Genomic DNA, 16,776 nt, shown 5'->3' with positions numbered 1-16,776 from the left:
GCACAAGATGAGCCTCAAATCATATGCCAAGAGTAAGGCCCTAACATTGGAGCTCCAACCTCATCACCCATCTTCCTATGCATGCTTTAGCCCCTTTCTTCACGGTCGAGGTTCCCCTTGCGTGGTATCAGGACGCGCCCCTGGCTCGTTGAATATAAAAGCGACCTCTTTATGTACAAAAGTCGAGGTCCCGAGACTTTCAAGACCAAAGGTATGAGAGGGAATGTTATGAAAAGAACATTGGCCACGCTTTGCCGCAGCCGCGAAAATGATATGAAAAGAAAAGGCCTCAAGAAAGAATATCATTGAACAAACACCCTGAAATCACATTGCCGTTCCAAGATCGCGCCATTCAGTCCATGCTTGATATGTTCCGTTACTTCACCTCGCTTTCTCGATTTTTCTTAATTTTTCTGTCTTCCTCATTGAAACGACCCATCATCCTTCATATCTTGTGCCCTCGTCTCCCCCTTGACATATTCACTCAGCCGGATCTCATTACTCTCCGACCCATGCCCGTCCATCGTGCGCTCATTGCCAGGCGAGTAAGGCGGCAGCTGGTGATGGTTGTTGTGATTGTGGCCATCAGCGGCGAAGTGACCGCTGTACCGCGAGCCGTCGGACACCATGGCCAGGTTGGCGGCGTTTTCCTCCTCGCTTGCCTCGTCAAGCAGCTCGGGTTCGACGATGGGTAGTATGGAGGAAGGCGATGGTAGCTGCTGGTGGTCAGGGGTGGATGGGCTGTCTGGTGGGCTTGTCTGGATGTGTGGTTCGGTGTTGGAGGATGAAGCTGCCGCCTCGGGAATCGATGGGAGACCGGCGCCCATAAATCTGCTGGATGGAGAAGAAAGAGGAGAAGGCATGGGTACAGCGGCGGAGGAGGTGGAGGATGATGACGGCGATGATGGATTAGGTGATCGGCCAAGAGACGCCAGGATAGACGCTTCTATCGCCGCCTCCTCATCACTGGTGAACTTGGGCACAGGTGCTGCCGGTGGCAGTATGTTGGACGGTGGCAACATGTTCAAGGGCGATAGAATGGCCGGCGAGCGCGTTTGTGACCTGTTGAACTCCTGTTCCTGGACCTTGAGCTCCAGTTTCAGGATCTCCTCCCTCTCGTCCAGGAGATACTGGATCTCGCTGTTGCGGGTGTAGTTGTTCTCGCAGATACGGATGACAGAGAGTATTATCGTGATTATGAATGTAAGTCTAGAAGGGTATCAAACCTCATGTTAGTTATTGGTAGTTATGTAGAACTCACAACCGACGAAAGAATAATAGAACAGGAAAGAACCTACATCGTGAGGACTGTGCAGAAGAAGAATCCACGCTCCATGCTGCAATATTTGTCCAGCTCGCCGCGGTGGCCATCCTGCTCATTGCTGAAGCGGATTGTGCTGTAGCCGCGAGTGGGAAGGTCTGGCTTGTCCCCCTTCAACCCTAAATACACAAAAAAAAAAGCAACACACACGTTAGTATAATGAGTTCTCTCCTATGACTTGTGAGCCGAGCGGGTGCCAATTCATACAGGTTGAAGTTGTAAGGCCTGAGCAGTTTGATGGCAGGCCAGTAAAAGATAACAGTGACAAGATGGTGATGTCGATGAAGCAAAACACCACATCCAGACAGATCGTGCAGACCAAGAAGGGTGTCCTCCTGGATCGCTGACGAGTGTGTATTATGGACAACGAGAGTGTCGCGTATACAAACACGGAAGCAGCCTGGCATATGAGATTTATTAGAACCAGGTTAGAAGGAAAAGAAAGAAAGCATGTTGCCTCACAATGCTACTATGAGTAGAAGCTATTGAGGGGAAATTAAGGGAGGGTAAATGGCCCTTGGGTGATGGATAGTCACATACCAGTATCTCCACCACAAGTATAATCGCTGAAGGACCCAACTTATTGGCATAAAGGTAGTAAGTGAGCCAGCCGTTCATGGCCCCCGGGATAAAAGCTGCCAGGAGCTGGAAAGCCCGCAACAGCACGAGGCACGTCGAGAGCCTTCGGCCCATCTTCAAAGACAGGCGATCTTGCCGGCAAGCATGGGAATCGAGCTCTCTTCCTCTTCTCTCTTCCTCTTTCTTTCCAACACAATACCTAAGCCCGGGCGAATAACATCAACAAAGCCCAGTACGACAGAGAGACAGGAACGGAAAAAAAATAAAAGGGAGGGGAAGAGGAAGGAAGGGAAGGAGGACGAGGTAGCGGAGCTGAGGAGAGGGAAGCCGGTTTTCTTAACTTCAGATGAACATACTGGCAAGAGATGTGGTGTCACCCCATAGTTGGATGGACCCAGCTTAATTGAAGGCGTGGGATGGTGTGGATTAAGGGAAATCCGAAGCCTGCATGTATATCTACCGTGCTAGCGGGGAGGGGCAGCAGGAGGAGGAGAGAGGGGAGAAGAGACATGCATGCAGCTCGCAAGCATCCCAACAGGTACAAGCTGAGATTCTGCAGCATAGCACAGGTGAGGCTAGACACACTCGCCTACTCGCTCCATCACGCATTGATGGCTCCCGTCCATGGCCCAGTGAGGGGGTCAGGGGCACCGGACCACTTTCTCTGGACTCCCAGACATTGTTCTGTGGTTGGTGAGACGAAGTGACATCGGACAATGGAGGACCGGCATTCGGAGGCCGTAGAGAGGATGAACGAGCAGCAGCCCTGTGCCCTAAAACTTGGTCAAAGTAGCAAAGCCGAGCCCTGAAGGGGAATAGGAATATGTGTGTGGGGAAACCCTCCGGGTCTGCTAGATCTTTCATCATTGCACGCGAAAAAGTCGTGCATAATACATAGTATGTGTGTCTTGAGCAAAGAACAAGAAATTGAGTCCAGCCATGGAAACTATCGGCGATCGTGAAGAGGAGTATCCCAAGTGCAAGATCGGTCAGTTCACATAAGACTATTGTGTGACGATCACAACGCTCGGCTTTCCCCCGGATTCGACTAGGGAGGGGCTCATTGCAACCACCCCCCGCGGGAGGGAATGACCACACCTCCCACTGCTGGGTCATTATTATTTTTATTTCTTTTCTTTTTGGCCTCGATGTCCAAGGAGGCTCGATATGAATATGGGGCCGAGGGTCCTTCTCTGGGAAGATTCTGCGCAAACCTTCGCGTAGTCATAAACTGAGGCAAAACCATTCGAGACCTTCCATGAGGAGCAAGACCTCTTCAGGTACCGGAATTCCAGAAACTGTACCAAGAAAATCGCAAAAGAAGGAAGAAGAAGAAGGACACAGAAAATGCTTCCTGTCTCAAGGCTAACGAACTCGAGAAAGTAGAGAAAGCGGTCTTCAAGTCTAGACCTTTCAACTGCCGATATTTTAGACCACCGAACCTTGTACTTACAATGAAGTTGTAAGGGCGACTTCCAACGTAGCAATGTCAGTTTTAGGGTTCTGTTTCTCTCTTTGCCCGGTGGTGAGAAGCACGTCATGATCAGCCCGGTTTGACAAACAACATTGAACAATAGCCATACCGCCGCACATCAGAAGACGACGCCACAACCTTAACTCAATTGCTGCAGCAGGTATCACGTCAGAATCTTTGTCGTTGGTGTATGCACAGCAAAAAGATAGAGAGAGAACAATGGGACGCGTCATCGGCAAGCGGCGGAGGTCCCAAGTTCCTAACAGCCACATTAGGTCTTAACAGAGCATTTAAGTGAACTTGAATTTAAGTCGTGGGGGGTTCTTTTGAAACGAGAGAGAGAAGCAGAGAGAAGCATGAAAAGTAGTAAGTAAGTGGCGCAACAATATAATCCAAACCCCTGGCACGGTTATAGGTGATTGACCTGAGAAGAGAAAGACCAAGTAAAAAGCAGGTTGGATCCACCACAGTACACAACACATACACTTACACAAGCTGCAGCTCGGGGGTCGGGCATTGAACGCAGAGCCAACAGCCCCACCTTCGGGCGTTGAGTCGTGCAGGTGGTTGTTTTCCCCCCTTGCAGTATGTGCAGCTGCAGAGACGGCGTGTGGGTCGACCCGGCTGACCCGGACATTGTCCCTCCCCCAGATTCCGTCCTGCTTGGGTTGGCGGTGGCTGTGAAGATCTCCTAGCACCATTGTAAGTCTAGTGTGGGACACTTTGTACTATGACACAAACGTACCGCAGACGACGCCTTCAGGCAGCAGCCAAACTGGTCGCTTTATGGTGGGCGTATCACGTTGTGTTTCTAAGGCCTCTTTGTCCTCGAGGGAAGAGGCTGGACAGAGCATACTTGTTTTCCCTCTTGACTTGGCTTTGACTCAACTCTCTGAACAACAAGGCATCCAGCCAAGGAGCTGTTGGTTCCACCCGTTGACATCTGCTTGGACACACGCACAAACACACGCACACACCAACCCTTCCTCGAGGTACCGTCTCGCCTTGCTCGCCATCAGGTGACGTGCATCTTGGCAACCTCACCTTCCTGATATCGAAGGCGCCCAAGCTGCGAGAGTTACCTCAGCTGGCCGTGCCAGCCGAGAAGGACAGCCAGGTCTGGTCAGGTCCGGTCCACTCCGGTCCACTCCACTTCTAGCCAGGGCCCTTTTGTCCTCTTTCACTTCTTGCTGGCTCGGTCCGACCTGGCATTAGCAGGTTACCGTGGGTGGCAGTAGTACAGGTCGCGTCACGACCACTGTACGAAGCCAACCCTCACTCAGCCTATCCAGTTCAGTCATACCCTTCGGGCCCACCATTAGTCACTCAACGATTTTGGCGAGGTCCGATGAGGGGGAGGGCCAGGTGCACATCAAGAAGAGAAGTCATGGAGGACGAGAAGACAGTGCTGCAGGAGACGAGGAGGTTCAGTGGTATCGGCTTTAGTCTGACGGCCATCCGGATCTGGCAGTGGATCTCGTCACTCTTCGTCTATGCCTCCTTCAGCGTCCTCTACCACCACATCCAGAGAAACCGGCTCGGAGAGAATGGCCGAATGAAGGGTGTTGCATTTTTGGTACGGAACCTCCCCCCCCCCCCTCCTCTGCTTGCTCGATCATTGGCCCCTCGTCTATCGCCAGCCTCCCGGGACCTGGAATTTGTGCCTTGACTTTATGTACTTGAGCCTCAAGTTCTGATCACGGACCTGACGTTGTCGTGTTCTAGGGTCTTGGGTCCTTCGTTTACAGCACCGTCGTGATTTGCAGCGTTCACATTTCCAAGGCATGGGGTCTGCGAAAATGGCATGTTTTTGCCATCGCCTCCCTGCCAGGTGACCTTACTATGATGGGTCTCGGCCTCATTCAAATCACCATTCTCTCCTATAGTGGTCTCCCAGCCGACTGTCATGGTCTCACAAGGCACAATTGTAAGTGGAGTCCCCCAGGGCGGGCTGCATCAAGAGACATGCGTGTGTCTTCCGTGGCGGCAATGGGCCGAGATTGGCTTTCGAGGAAGTCTTGACAGCTAATATGACATTTGTTCTTTTCTCCCTTGCAGACGGTGCTGGTGACCTGGTCCGTCAACCAGCAGGAGGCTACAGCACCATCCGCTTCGGGTCGTGGTCCACCGCCACAACTGGCGAACTCGATCGGCTCTGCACCCTTCCCAGAACCGTCTACGGCCTGTCCGTAGTTGCCATGTGAGGCGAGATCCCGTTGTTTTCCTTGCTTTGCTCTCTTCACATGTCAAATTAAGAGCTGATGGATAGATGTGGCTTAATAGCTTCTCGTATACCTTCTCGATTCTGCTGTCGGTGTTGTATCTCCAGCAACACAGGGCTGCGACGGCCGAAGCTGTCGACGAAGACGAGGAGAAGAAGCTCATCGCCTGTCCAGAACCGAGCGCCGGCGGCTGCACGCCTAGCCGCAGGTCCAGCCCTGGCCCAAGTATGCGGCACTTCGGAGATCGCATGCATGCACCGTCGATCCTGGACCTGGATATCGTAGAAGAAGACCTTAGACCTCCCTTCCCTGGCAGAAGAAGCACCTCCGCCTCGGATCGAATGGCCTCCTCCTCTCGGCCCTCGTCGCCACCCCAAGGGTCCATCCGCTCCACCAGGAACAGCAGCCGAGCACCGAGCACCGGCTCACAGACCTTGTTATCAGTCACATGCTCAGAGGACTGCTCGAGCTGGGGGGTCGAGACCACACTGGTCAGCGACGACAGCGAGTCTATCTTCTCAGTGACGTCCGTCGTATCGGGAGGGACTTTGCCCCCACGGCCTCTTCTTGGAGCCCAGGCCCCGCCACAGAGGAGGTGGTCGACATCGACCAGCTCATCTTATAATGCGGGGGCATTTCTAGTGACAGATGGGTTCCACCGCCCTGAGAATGATCCACCTGCATACTCCAGTCGGCCTGGAAGTCTTTACCAGGAGCCCATGAAGTATGAGGCGGGTTTGGGTATACTCGGCACGCCGAAGCCATGAAGCAGACATTTGCTAAAAGACAAACAAAAGAGAGCAAAGGAACACAGCCCACCCATGGCCCTGCAACGCCGACAAACCCCTCCCGAGGCGGAAGTCATTGTGGGCGGCAGATGCAGCCGACGAAAATCGGGCTGAATATCGTAAATGATTGAACGAGGAATATGTGTCTGATATCGGGACCCGCGGGAACTGCTGGCACCCGCGGACGCTGCTGGAGCCACTGAGGCAGGCAGTGTTCATTAATGTTTGAGATGGTGTTGTTGTTGTAATGTCGCGAAGCCGGGTTTGGTCGAGGTAATAATCATAATAGTCATCCTTCTTTTTTTCTTTCTTTTTTCGGAGTCGGCCAAGGGCAGTACACAACAATCGAGCTGGCGAGTGAGAATACGAGCGTCTTTTGCCCTCTTATTCCGTGACTTCTTCTTCAGGCCATGTCACAACCCACCCTGTACACGTCTTCCTAATCTCCTCGTCGCCCGGGTCATCCACAAACATGGGCTTCTCCATGACCCGTTCCAGGATCTTGTCCACCACGAAACCCCTCTCCCGTGCGAGGCCGAAGAAGGCCAGGTCCTTGTGCTGCAGCCATGGCCTGTAGCTGGTGAAGAAGACAAACGCCTTACTTTCCTTGGTCTTCTTCAGCGTGTCGCGCACCGTGTCGAGCAGCCTGCCATGCTCCGAGTGTCGGAACAGCAAGTCCGCCAAGATGAGCACGTCGAACCTCGACTCGTCGGCGGGCAGCTCGGCCAGGAGCGGTCGCGTGTCAGCGCCCCAGACGTAGCCCTTGGCCGTGACAATGTCCTGCTCGCGATGAAACTCGTCCCTCTTCTTCTTCTTCTTCTCCTCCTCCTCCTGCTCCTGCTTCTTCTGCCGCCGTGGGATCAGCTCGCACCCGTCCACATTCTTCCACATGGTCTCCACGATGGCGACGTCAGGATAGTCTGTCATAAGCACACGCCTCGCGCCCAGAACAGCAGCCACGATGCTGGGCAGCCCGGCGCCCGCACCCAGCTCGAGGACCGTCCTGCCCTGTACCTCGCCTGGGTTCGTCTCGAACCAGTTCGCTATGACGCGAGAGCCGTTCCACAGGTGGTGTGCCTCGGTAGGGCTGTAGCCGACTAGGTGCAGGGTGATGGTCTGGCCGGCGTGGGTGGTGTAGGTTTGGGTTGTGGGCGGCGGCGTGGGCGGATAGAAGCCCTCTGGGTCGTCGAACATGTTGCCATGGGTTTCGACCTCTTCGCTATCAGACCCAGACATGTTGTTTTTTATGTGATTTGGTCTTTGTTTGATGAGAGTTTTGAGGTGAGGTAAGGGGTGTAGTGAGTCTGCTTGGCAAGGGAAGAGGATACTTGAGGCCGTCTGTCCTAGTCTTCCCAGCTAGCAGCAAATAATACGACTGTGATGAAGATAAGTGGGCAAAATTAGTATCGAAACCTCACTTGGGATTCACACACAGAAACTGTCAGTTGAGTGCTGATATGCTTTATGGTAGGAAGAAGGTTGAGTTGCGCGCCAGGCCAAAAATTTTAAACTTGCCTGAGAGCCTCTTACCCAGGCGACAGGGGTCCCCAACTCCACCATCGTGCCGTGTCATGAGGCTCTAAGTACATTCTACCAACCTATTTTCATACGTGGACGTGATATTGAGATTCATGGCTTGCACCTTTTCTTAACTTCCAAACACTATTACAAGTACCTCAATCTCTCCATTCATCGCACAGAGTACCAAAAGGTGAGGAAAATCAGGTTATATATGTCATCTAATCACCATCAAAGCATGACAATGCAATTTCGTCGCTTACCTAACTTAGCTGGCCTTTCTCCTGAGATCAAGAATGCTTTTCAGCCGCAGCGTCCCCTTCGCACCCCAGCCAGACGGGCCACTCTCTACCTCTGGCCGCACGGCGGTGTACCAGCCCCATGCCCTCCTGTCCAGCTCCTGCGCGCCCAGCGTGTCAGCCCAGCTATCAAACAGCAACCTCAGCGCACCAAGGAGGAGCCCTAGGTTCTCCTCCTTCTCGGCGTCCTGCGCCCTGATCGTCTTCTTCTTGGCAGGTGACGTGGCTGCATCGCCATCGTCCACAGGAGCACTGGCAAAGTTTCGTAGCAGATAACTCCGTGCCGCCTCCGGCTGATGGGTCACGAGCTCGCCTGCGGACGCAGCAGCCTTGGTCTTGTTTCTCATAGCCTCCAGGTCAAGACCCCAGACAGCTTCTCCTCCCAGACTTGCCTCGATGCCAGTCCTTCGAAGTCTTTCCGACAGCGCCGAGGTGACGACATTTCTCATCAGCCGCCAGCGGTCCGGACCCAGCAGGATGCCGCCGAACCACCTACTCATAACGACAAGGGTATCAACGGCATTCGTCTCGCGCATCACCCGCAACAACAAGTCGCCACCACCAGTCTCTCCGTCGTCATGGGATGCTTCGCGGATGTATGTGCTGGTGGAAGACTCTGCGGGACGGACGCGGTATGCCCAGACGTTATGGGTCGCTGACCTGAGATTAGGTTGCGTATTGAAGAGTGACTTCAGCAGGTTCGGGCGCTGCGCCGGATCAGTCATATGCGTGGCACGCGCGACAAATGTAGACTGTCTCAGAGAGACCGAGCGGCTTGTTGACCAGGTGTTTGTAGGGGGAGTCCCGCCAGCTTTCGGTTGAGGCGCACTGTCATCTGCCTGCAGTGTCGAAGTAGTAGACTCTTGTTCGGGTGCACTCTCCGCGGTTGCTTCTTCCGGAGCCTGCTCCTCTTCCTCTTCGTCACCCTTCCACTCATACCCGCCTCGCTTCAAGACTGCGACCTCACGACCCATAACCTTTATTCTCGGCTGACCGTCGCCAAACCCTTCCTCGTCTGCGCTGGGCCCTTTCTCCAATCCAATATTCACAGCTTTGGACCTCGAGTTGGCGCTCACCACGGCCTGCGCGATCGAAAGCCTGCTGGAGGGCGGCTGCTCGGGCATCGTGTGGCGGAGCAGCTCGACGGCAAAGGCGAGCACCAGCGGGGCGCGGTTGGTCTGCACAGCCGTCTGCGCGATGCGGTCTTCGTCCGTATCGAGGGGCAGCGCGAGAGAGGCTTCGAGCTGTTGCGGGGTCAAATCGGTCGGCCCGAGCAGGAAGCCTTCGCTTCCAGAATATTTGACCCTCTTGGCCTGATCTGCTTGGCCTGTCGACCCTGCAAGCTGGCGCTTGCTAGTTGCGGAGGTCGGCGAGGTCTGCATGCGCTTCAGGTGTGCTTTACAAGCATTCTGAAGGGCACGTGCAGCCTTGCCGTCTTGGAGAGCGGACTCGACGGTCGGGAGGGGAGCATCGGCTATCTGCTGAATACTGGCTCGAGCATCAGAGATGATGGTCCTCTTCATAATAGTGCAGGCAGATGGGCTTGCGGGGGCAAGACTGACCTCCGAAGGCTCACCGACTGCAATGCCTTGATCTGTGCCATCGCATCCTTCATGGGCATCTTCCGGGCTGTCTGCAGCCGCAGAAGCTCCTGGAGATCCTGCTGTGTCGCCATATTTGAATGGAACCTGCTTTTTATGCCTGAAAACGCGGTGCAGGAAGAAAGACGCGACTGGAAGATTGACTACTGATAACAGATGACGTCGAGAGTTACACGCACAACCCGAACCCTGATGGCATATCTATAAATTCTCCCCGCCGCCACCTCTTTTCTCTTGCGCCCATGCTGCATCTTCCTTTCTTGGATCATATTTAAGCACTTCATGTTCAACGTCTTCACATAACTTATTAGGCTGCTTTCGAAGACTTAAGCTACCTAGTCTCATAATATAAAATCCCTCATTTACAAGACAACTGTTTGAAACGGAGTTATAGGACGTTCGAGGTTCAGATTCCGGGGCCAGAAATTGTGGAGAGACACTTCCGGCCTCCCTGTCCCGAGGTTGTAGGCTATCTTTCCAGTATAAATATTCAAATATATAGCACGAGTCTCGTAGCCTTGGTGATGATAAATCGGCCGTTCTGACCCCATCAGAGAGTGAGCAGATCGTCAGGTCTGGATCTCCAAAGCTGGCAGCGACCAAAGCCTCTCAACATAACACAGCCTTTGCTACCCAGGTAGTTTATTATACTACAGCAAGTTGTGCGATTTATCCGCGATAGCGCTTCTCTTAAACGAAACTCCCCGAATGCAACCTAGCTGTCAGCCACAGCTGAGCCTCCTAATTACTAGGGGATACGCGCAGTTCCCGGGCTTGCTTCTCTTCCGAGAGTAGCTACAGATGTAAAAAGCTAAGCCTGTGAGAAGAATGTCAGCTCCTCGAATGGTCCACAGCGATTGATCAGCTGATCAGCATTCGCATAATATATTAGCTTCGCCCTCAGCATGGTCACGTTCCATCTCTCATCTTCATCAGTGGTTCAGGCCACACCAAACACCCCGGCCCCCAAGGCCTCTCGGTACCAATACTAGTTTTCCTATTACACAATGGAGACCGAAAATCACCTCTGCGACGCTTGCATTCAAGATTTGACAATCGACGATCAACTTGCTGGCGGATTTGTGAATAAAACTTCCGATGGCACGGCTATGCTCGACATTGGAAATTTTAAACTCAACGATTGGAGAGAAAACAGAACGCAGGGCATTCGAGCTTCTCGGGTCCGGAGTGATGGCTCCAACCGAGACAACTCTGGGTGGCAACGGCCTGACACAGACATGATTCGTCAAGTGCAGCGCCGGGAATTTTATGCAGGTCAGGATGTCGAGAGGATAGTAGTGCCGCCTGGTCTGTCCGAACTTTCAGGATCAACGGCCGGAACCTGTCGATTGTGTGAGAGACTCGAAGAGCTTCTTCGTCAGAATTACGACGAGTGCTCCTGGTGGGAGGATCCTAAGTCTAAGATCCGCATAATCATACGTTACGAATGGACCGAGCAGCGTGCAAGGCGATCATGGGCACAAATGTACGAAGAGGAGACGTCACCAGGAGACGAGAGGAAAAGAGGGCAGACAGAGGCGGAGGAGAGAGAAGCGCTACCAGGAGGCGGGCAACGAGGAAGGGAGACAAACCCGCAGCAATTGAGAGAAGCCCAGGTAGAAGCAGAAGAATTAAACTTGTGGGCTGAAGAAGGGAGTAGAGAGCAAGGACGACAAGCAACATCCGACGACGATGACGACGAAGACGACAATGACGAAGATGAGACTGAGTCCACTAGTATAATAAGAATTGCGATGTGGGGAGAAGGGCCAGAGGCATTGCCCTGGGAAAAGAGACAAAAGCTGGATTGCTTGTCTGTTTCTGTCCATCATCCAGGCCTGAAAGACACCGAGGCAGACGTATATAAGTTCGATGTGGGAGCCTGGCCAGGTAAGTTTGGTCTTATCTTTTCAACGAAACAGACAACTGATTTGGAAAAGGGAAATGTCGGGATTGGCTCAAAGTCCAGTGCTATCCAGTGGATAATGCCGGCCCAGTCTCCGGGGAGATCATCGAGTTCATGAAGCAGTGCATTCATACGTGCATCAAAGATCACCGGAGGTGCAAAACCAAGCTCGCACGTGGCCACTTCCTTCCAACGCGCCTGCTAGACATCGGGAATGACAACTCTCAAAGTGTACGGCTGGTAGAGTGCGAGCACTTACCATCGCATGCCTGCCAAGACACATGCAAGTTGCAAGATCATCAGCTCAAATATGCAGCATTGAGTTACTGTTGGGGGGGATTGGTCGATTTGAAAACCACCAAGGCAACGAAAGAGGCTCACGAGAACGGCATCATCGTGAAGGACATGCCACCGGTATTCCAAGATGCCGTTTACATGGTCCGCAAACTGGGCATCCAGTATTTATGGATCGATGCACTTTGCATTCTCCAAGACCAAGATGACAAAACTGATTGGGAAACCGAGTCGGGGCGAATGTGTGATGTATTCTCAAACTCGCATATCACCATCAGTGCAGCTGCAAGCTCCTCAGCTTCGGAACATTTCCTTCAAAAACGCAACAAGTCGCTAATAATACGCTTCCGCTCACGAATTAGGCCAGAAATCTCTGGCGACTACTCCATTCTCCTGGATGGATGGGGTGATTACGCAGCAGATACTTATATTCGGAAGTCAAGATGGCGAACCCGTGCCTGGGTCTGGCAGGAGGAGCTCATGTCCACAAGACAATTAATTTTCGGCGAGAAGATGATGCAATTCCGATGCGACAAAGGTGCCATGCTCGAGAATGGTCGACATGACAGCCGAGACTTCGGGACCGGGAGAATAGATTGGGTAGTTTACCAGGCCTTCTGGGAATACGCCGTGAGAGACTATTCATCGAGGCAGTTGAGCGTTCCTCAAGACAGGCTAGGCGCAGTAGCGGGAGTGGCTAAGTTTGTCCAAAGAACATTGAAAGAGGCAGGAAGACCAGTCGAGTATGTTGCAGGGTTGTGGCTGGCTCATACGCTAGGAAACCAGCTGCGTTGGGTATGCAACAAGCCAACATTGTCGTACGGTGAATTGGATGAATCATTCAACAATGCGAAGAGATACCTTGCTCCATCCTGGAGCTGGGCCTCCAAGGATACAGCTGTGGATCATCTGTGGTGGGATTTCTCTGGCAAGACTGCTTTTCAAGTTACCAGTCACCAAGCCCTTCCAGCTCGTAAAGACGCTATGATCGCAGTCAAAATCGGGACGTCTCTTACTCTTCGAGGAAAGTGTCGACAAACCCCGGTGCTACCGATTCGTGGCTCACTTGAGGAAAAAGCAGAGCGATTCCCCAACCAATGGGTAACACATCATCGCGATATCGGACGCATCAAGTTCTGGTTGGATTGGGATGCAAAGATTGAGACCACCAAGGAAGAACGCCGACAAGTCCCTCTCCAGCTCTTTCTTCTGGCGATGGAGGATGGGCATGAAGAGCTTAGGGATAGGGGAAGTGCGGGCATCTTACTTCTGCCATTTGAGAACCCACAGGGAAGTCTGTATCACAGAGTCGGCGCGTTTAACCACCATGGCCCTGTGGATCCGCTGTGGGGAGAGGCGCAGGAATGCGAAGTCACCATTTGGTAAATAAAATGTATTGGGCTAGGCGTTGTGGTCATCTCGAAAAGCTGTCATGTAAGTCACCGCCAACTGTTGTTCGCATCACAAACAGCACCACTGACTTCCATGTTCATTTCTGCCTACTTACCAAGTATGTAGTTCCAGAATGTGGATTTGTTCATTCATTCACCAGCCGGGACATTATCCCGGAATGAACAGAAGAGACAGAGAGGGTGAGGGGGTTAGAGAAACCATAAAAGGGTTAATTGATGATGCAACAGGCACCTGGCAGTATACGACAGTACAATCATGCTTCATTGACATAACCATCATCCCATCATCAGAGAACGTACTGACAGGCACCTGAAAGCACAAAGTTGTGTAGGCTGGAATGTGAGGGCTGGAATGAGACATTGAACAGCCTCCCCCCTCCACTTGAAGGAAGAAACTGCCCCGGGTTTAGCTTCCACCATCACCAGTTGATGATGGCCTGTCGTCCAAGTCCTTACCGTCAAGTGGAGAAGCATTTCGAATCATGGGAACTTAAAAGGTATAATTACAGAGTACTGTAGGCAACAAGAAAAGGCTTGGGGATCCACTCTACACTGAAGGGAGGTTTTTAGAGCGGAAAGTGTGGACCTCGTCCAAGCGACCGACCGATAAACGGTGTGGAGAACACTTGATTCCACCCACCGATCGCTCGTGTAAGCAGCCACTTCATCATCATCACAAGACACATAGATGCCTTCTCTTTCTTTTATTTATTTTGAGACCAAAATAGTAATGGCAAGCCCAATTGACCAATTTGGGACCTGCGTCAGGATCCGGGCCGTGGAGACACTAACCTCCCAAGTTAAAGCCGTCGGCGCCTACTCACTCAGGGGAAGATCCTCCGCGAGGCTGATGCTGGGACCAGCCCGCAAAGGGCCCTAGCCTGTCGCGCTGCCGGCTTAGTATCTTTTTCAAGGTTGCACCGGGGTGGTTTTTATTCTGCTGCCTGAACGCAATATCGCCCCTTTCATCTCAATAAGACCTCTCTCCTAAATCAGAGCGGCAGAGCGGCTATCAGCTTAGTGAGCGTCCACACCCCTGGGCCCTTGGAAATACTTAGCCTCTCAATATCAAGGAGGCGAGTTCCAAAAATGGTAAATACAATGGTCTCGTCGGAGCCAAAAAGGAAAAGCAAGATCGTGATATGCCAGATGGGATAAAAGTACTTATGGGCCTCCTCCCCCTCCTCATTCTCCTGTTTGGTCAAGCATAGAAGCCCATCTCCCTCGACAGATCTGTAGGCGGTAATTGCAGTACGAATCACCCACCCACCCACCGACAGACCAGATCAAATGGCGTCCTGCTTCCGATCAGCCGCCCTCGCTGGCACGGCGCTCCTGAGCGTCTCTGCCTCGGCGCTCTCCCCAGCCAGGCGGGCCACAGCATCGTCCTACTGCTCGTCGAGCGACAGGCAATATAACCTAAGCTCGTTCGACGCGCCGGTGTCCGGCACAGGTGACGCCGGCAGCCTGTCGACATGGAGCCTTACGGTGGACGACTCGTCTGCGGGCCACAAGCAGGCGATCGCCGGGTTCGGCGCCGCGGTGACGGACGCGACAGTGTCGGTGTTCGACGACCTGTCCAGCGACGAACTGAGCAGCCTCCTCGATACCCTCCTGACCAGCAGCGGCGCCGACTTCAGCCTCTTCCGGCACACCATCGCCTCGTCGGATCTGTCACCGGACCCGGCCTACACTTATGACGACAACAGCGGCGCTGTCGACACTAGCCTGTCCGGGTTCAACCTGGGCGACAGCGGCAACGCCATGGCGGCCCTCCTGGCGCAGATGCGGTCGGTGAACTCGGGGCTCACCATCTTCGGGTCGTCGTGGAGCGCGCCCGGCTGGATGAAGCTGAACGGCGTCATCGACGGCACCACGGTCAACAACAACCTGAACCCAGACTACCGCGACAGCCTCGCCGACTACTTTGTCAAGTACCTCCAGGCGTACGATGCCGCGGGTGCCACCGTCGACGCCATCGCTATCCAGAACGAGCCTCTCAACAGCCAGTCTGGGTATCCGACCATGTATGTCTATGCAGACGAGTCGGGCGACATCATTTCGCAGAACGTGGGGCCTGCCCTCGCGGCTGCTGGCCTTGACACTACGGTCTGGGCGTATGACCACAACACTGGTGAGTAAATCCATACACACACATATATATATAAGTAAAATCGAGCACGAGGGAGGGGGGAAGAAAAAAAAGAAAAAAAAGAAGAAGAAGAAGAAAAGGGAAAGGAAAAGAGGAACAAGACTGGCTAACCTGAACTCCTCTCCCATCCAAAGATGAGCCATCATACCCACAGACCGTCCTCGACGAGGCATCTTCCTACGTCGGAGCTGTGGCCTGGCACTGCTACGCCTCGCCCCTCAACTGGAGCGTCCTCACCGACTTCCACAACACCAACCCAGGCGTGGACCAGTACATGACCGAGTGCTGGACCTCGCCCGAGACAGACTGGTCCTGGGCCGCCGACTTCACCATGGGACCCCTCCAGAACTGGGCCCGCGGCGCCATCGCCTGGACGCTGGGCACCGACACCTCGTACGGCCCGCACCTGAGCTCGGGCGGTTGTTCCGACTGCCGCGGCCTGGTGGTCGTCGACACCTCGGCCGGCACGTACGAGCTGCAGGTCGACTACTACATGATGGCGCAGTTCAGCAAGTTCATGCCGTCCGGCGCGACGGTCCTCGACGGGACAGGGAGCTATACCTACGACGACGGCACCGGCCTGCAGAGCGTGGCGACCCTGAACCCGGATGGCACGCGCACTGTGGTCATGACCAACAAGTTCTCCAACGACCTTTATGTCACCGTGGCCTTGAGCGCAGATACGTGGAGCGGGCGTGTGTACGCAAACTCGGTTGTCACCTGGGTCCTGCCAGCCGTCTAAGCGGTGGGAAGGGCGATATATTCTGTTTCTCTCTTACTCAGGCTTCTCCGTCTCTGTATAACGAGTTAGCTGATGCTTCATCACTGTCTATACTTAGAAGCTACTACTTTATTGATAAATGATAATTACCCTCACCTAGTCTCAAGGACAGAAAACATACTACGTAGGACAGAACTGGCAGGACAGAATCTCAAAAAGTGCCTCAGCGTGCTACATACCTACCAATGGTCAGAGGTCCCACGTCATGGCCACATGAAAACTTTTGTCCGAGGATGCTCAATCTCACAAGGCATACATGAAGAGTCCACAACATTTCTGCTGCAGCTATCTGCCGAACTGCAGGGCTGTCCAATACCAACCCCAGTGTTAGGTACTTATTCACTTGGTGGGCCACTGGATAGAGGGCGTTTGCTGCTGATGAAAAAGACAATCCCTGGTAGTTTGAGGTGAAGGCGACCTGCAGGGCCC

At 53.4% G+C, this 16,776-nt stretch overlaps 7 protein-coding genes across 7 annotated transcripts; 3 read left to right on the top strand and 4 right to left on the bottom strand.

The window, feature by feature from the left end:
- Positions 1–123: 123 nt before the first annotated feature.
- On the bottom strand, positions 124–2,198 carry M406DRAFT_353316 (uncharacterized protein). The gene is made up of 4 exons (XM_040922757.1): positions 1,862–2,198; positions 1,529–1,721; positions 1,299–1,440; positions 124–1,209 (listed from the first exon to the last, which is right to left on the bottom strand). Exons 1-4 carry the CDS (start codon positions 2,012–2,014, stop codon positions 423–425), a joined length of 1,275 nt encoding a protein of 424 aa, XP_040772885.1. The 5' UTR covers positions 2,015–2,198; the 3' UTR covers positions 124–422.
- A 905-nt stretch (positions 2,199–3,103) lies between these two features.
- On the bottom strand, positions 3,104–3,706 carry M406DRAFT_104361 (uncharacterized protein; the record flags this gene model as incomplete). The annotated part of the gene is made up of 1 exon (XM_040915097.1): positions 3,104–3,706. A coding segment is annotated over exon 1 (336 nt), but the record flags the coding sequence as incomplete, so codon positions are not given.
- A 1,055-nt stretch (positions 3,707–4,761) lies between these two features.
- On the top strand, positions 4,762–5,578 carry M406DRAFT_74829 (uncharacterized protein; the record flags this gene model as incomplete). Its single annotated transcript, XM_040925770.1, has 3 exons — positions 4,762–4,950; positions 5,100–5,301; positions 5,433–5,578. The coding sequence occupies 3 exons, from the start codon at positions 4,762–4,764 to the stop codon at positions 5,576–5,578; spliced, it is 537 nt and encodes a 178-aa protein (XP_040772883.1).
- A 1,190-nt stretch (positions 5,579–6,768) lies between these two features.
- Positions 6,769–7,620, bottom strand: M406DRAFT_49624 (uncharacterized protein; the record flags this gene model as incomplete). Its single annotated transcript, XM_040924395.1, has 1 exon — positions 6,769–7,620. The coding sequence occupies one exon, from the start codon at positions 7,618–7,620 to the stop codon at positions 6,769–6,771; it is 852 nt and encodes a 283-aa protein (XP_040772882.1).
- Positions 7,621–8,097: 477 nt separating this feature from the next.
- M406DRAFT_282003 (uncharacterized protein) lies at positions 8,098–9,876 on the bottom strand (the record flags this gene model as incomplete). Its single annotated transcript, XM_040918465.1, has 2 exons — positions 8,098–9,689; positions 9,764–9,876. The coding sequence occupies 2 exons, from the start codon at positions 9,874–9,876 to the stop codon at positions 8,171–8,173; spliced, it is 1,632 nt and encodes a 543-aa protein (XP_040772881.1). The 3' UTR covers positions 8,098–8,170.
- Positions 9,877–11,486: 1,610 nt separating this feature from the next.
- On the top strand, positions 11,487–12,890 carry M406DRAFT_281998 (HET-domain-containing protein; the record flags this gene model as incomplete). Its single annotated transcript, XM_040918464.1, has 3 exons — positions 11,487–11,692; positions 11,743–12,331; positions 12,446–12,890. Coding segments are annotated over exons 1-3 (1,170 nt in total), but the record flags the coding sequence as incomplete, so codon positions are not given.
- Positions 12,891–14,704: 1,814 nt separating this feature from the next.
- On the top strand, positions 14,705–16,308 carry M406DRAFT_74826 (family 30 glycoside hydrolase; the record flags this gene model as incomplete). The annotated part of the gene is made up of 2 exons (XM_040925769.1): positions 14,705–15,548; positions 15,701–16,308. The coding sequence occupies 2 exons, from the start codon at positions 14,705–14,707 to the stop codon at positions 16,306–16,308; spliced, it is 1,452 nt and encodes a 483-aa protein (XP_040773032.1).
- Positions 16,309–16,776: the final 468 nt, after the last annotated feature.

Source organism: Cryphonectria parasitica (assembly GCF_011745365.1).
Source record: "Cryphonectria parasitica EP155 unplaced genomic scaffold M406scaffold_8, whole genome shotgun sequence".
NCBI classification, from domain to species: domain Eukaryota; kingdom Fungi; phylum Ascomycota; class Sordariomycetes; order Diaporthales; family Cryphonectriaceae; genus Cryphonectria; species Cryphonectria parasitica.
The sequence above is the reverse complement of the archived record's forward strand: the minus strand, read 5'-3'. Positions and strand labels throughout refer to the sequence as shown.

Excerpts from the sequence above, each read along its gene's own strand:
- M406DRAFT_353316 (XM_040922757.1), bottom strand. The coding sequence starts at position 2,014 with ATGGGCCGAAGGCTCTCGACGTGCCTCGTGCTGTTGCGGGCTTTCCAG. Across the intron at positions 1,722-1,861 it reads TACTTGTGGTGGAGATACTG|GCTGCTTCCGTGTTTGTATA; the intron begins GTATGTGACTAT and ends CTCATATGCCAG. Across the intron at positions 1,441-1,528 it reads AGGCCTTACAACTTCAACCT|GGTTGAAGGGGGACAAGCCA; the intron begins GTATGAATTGGC and ends TTGTGTATTTAG.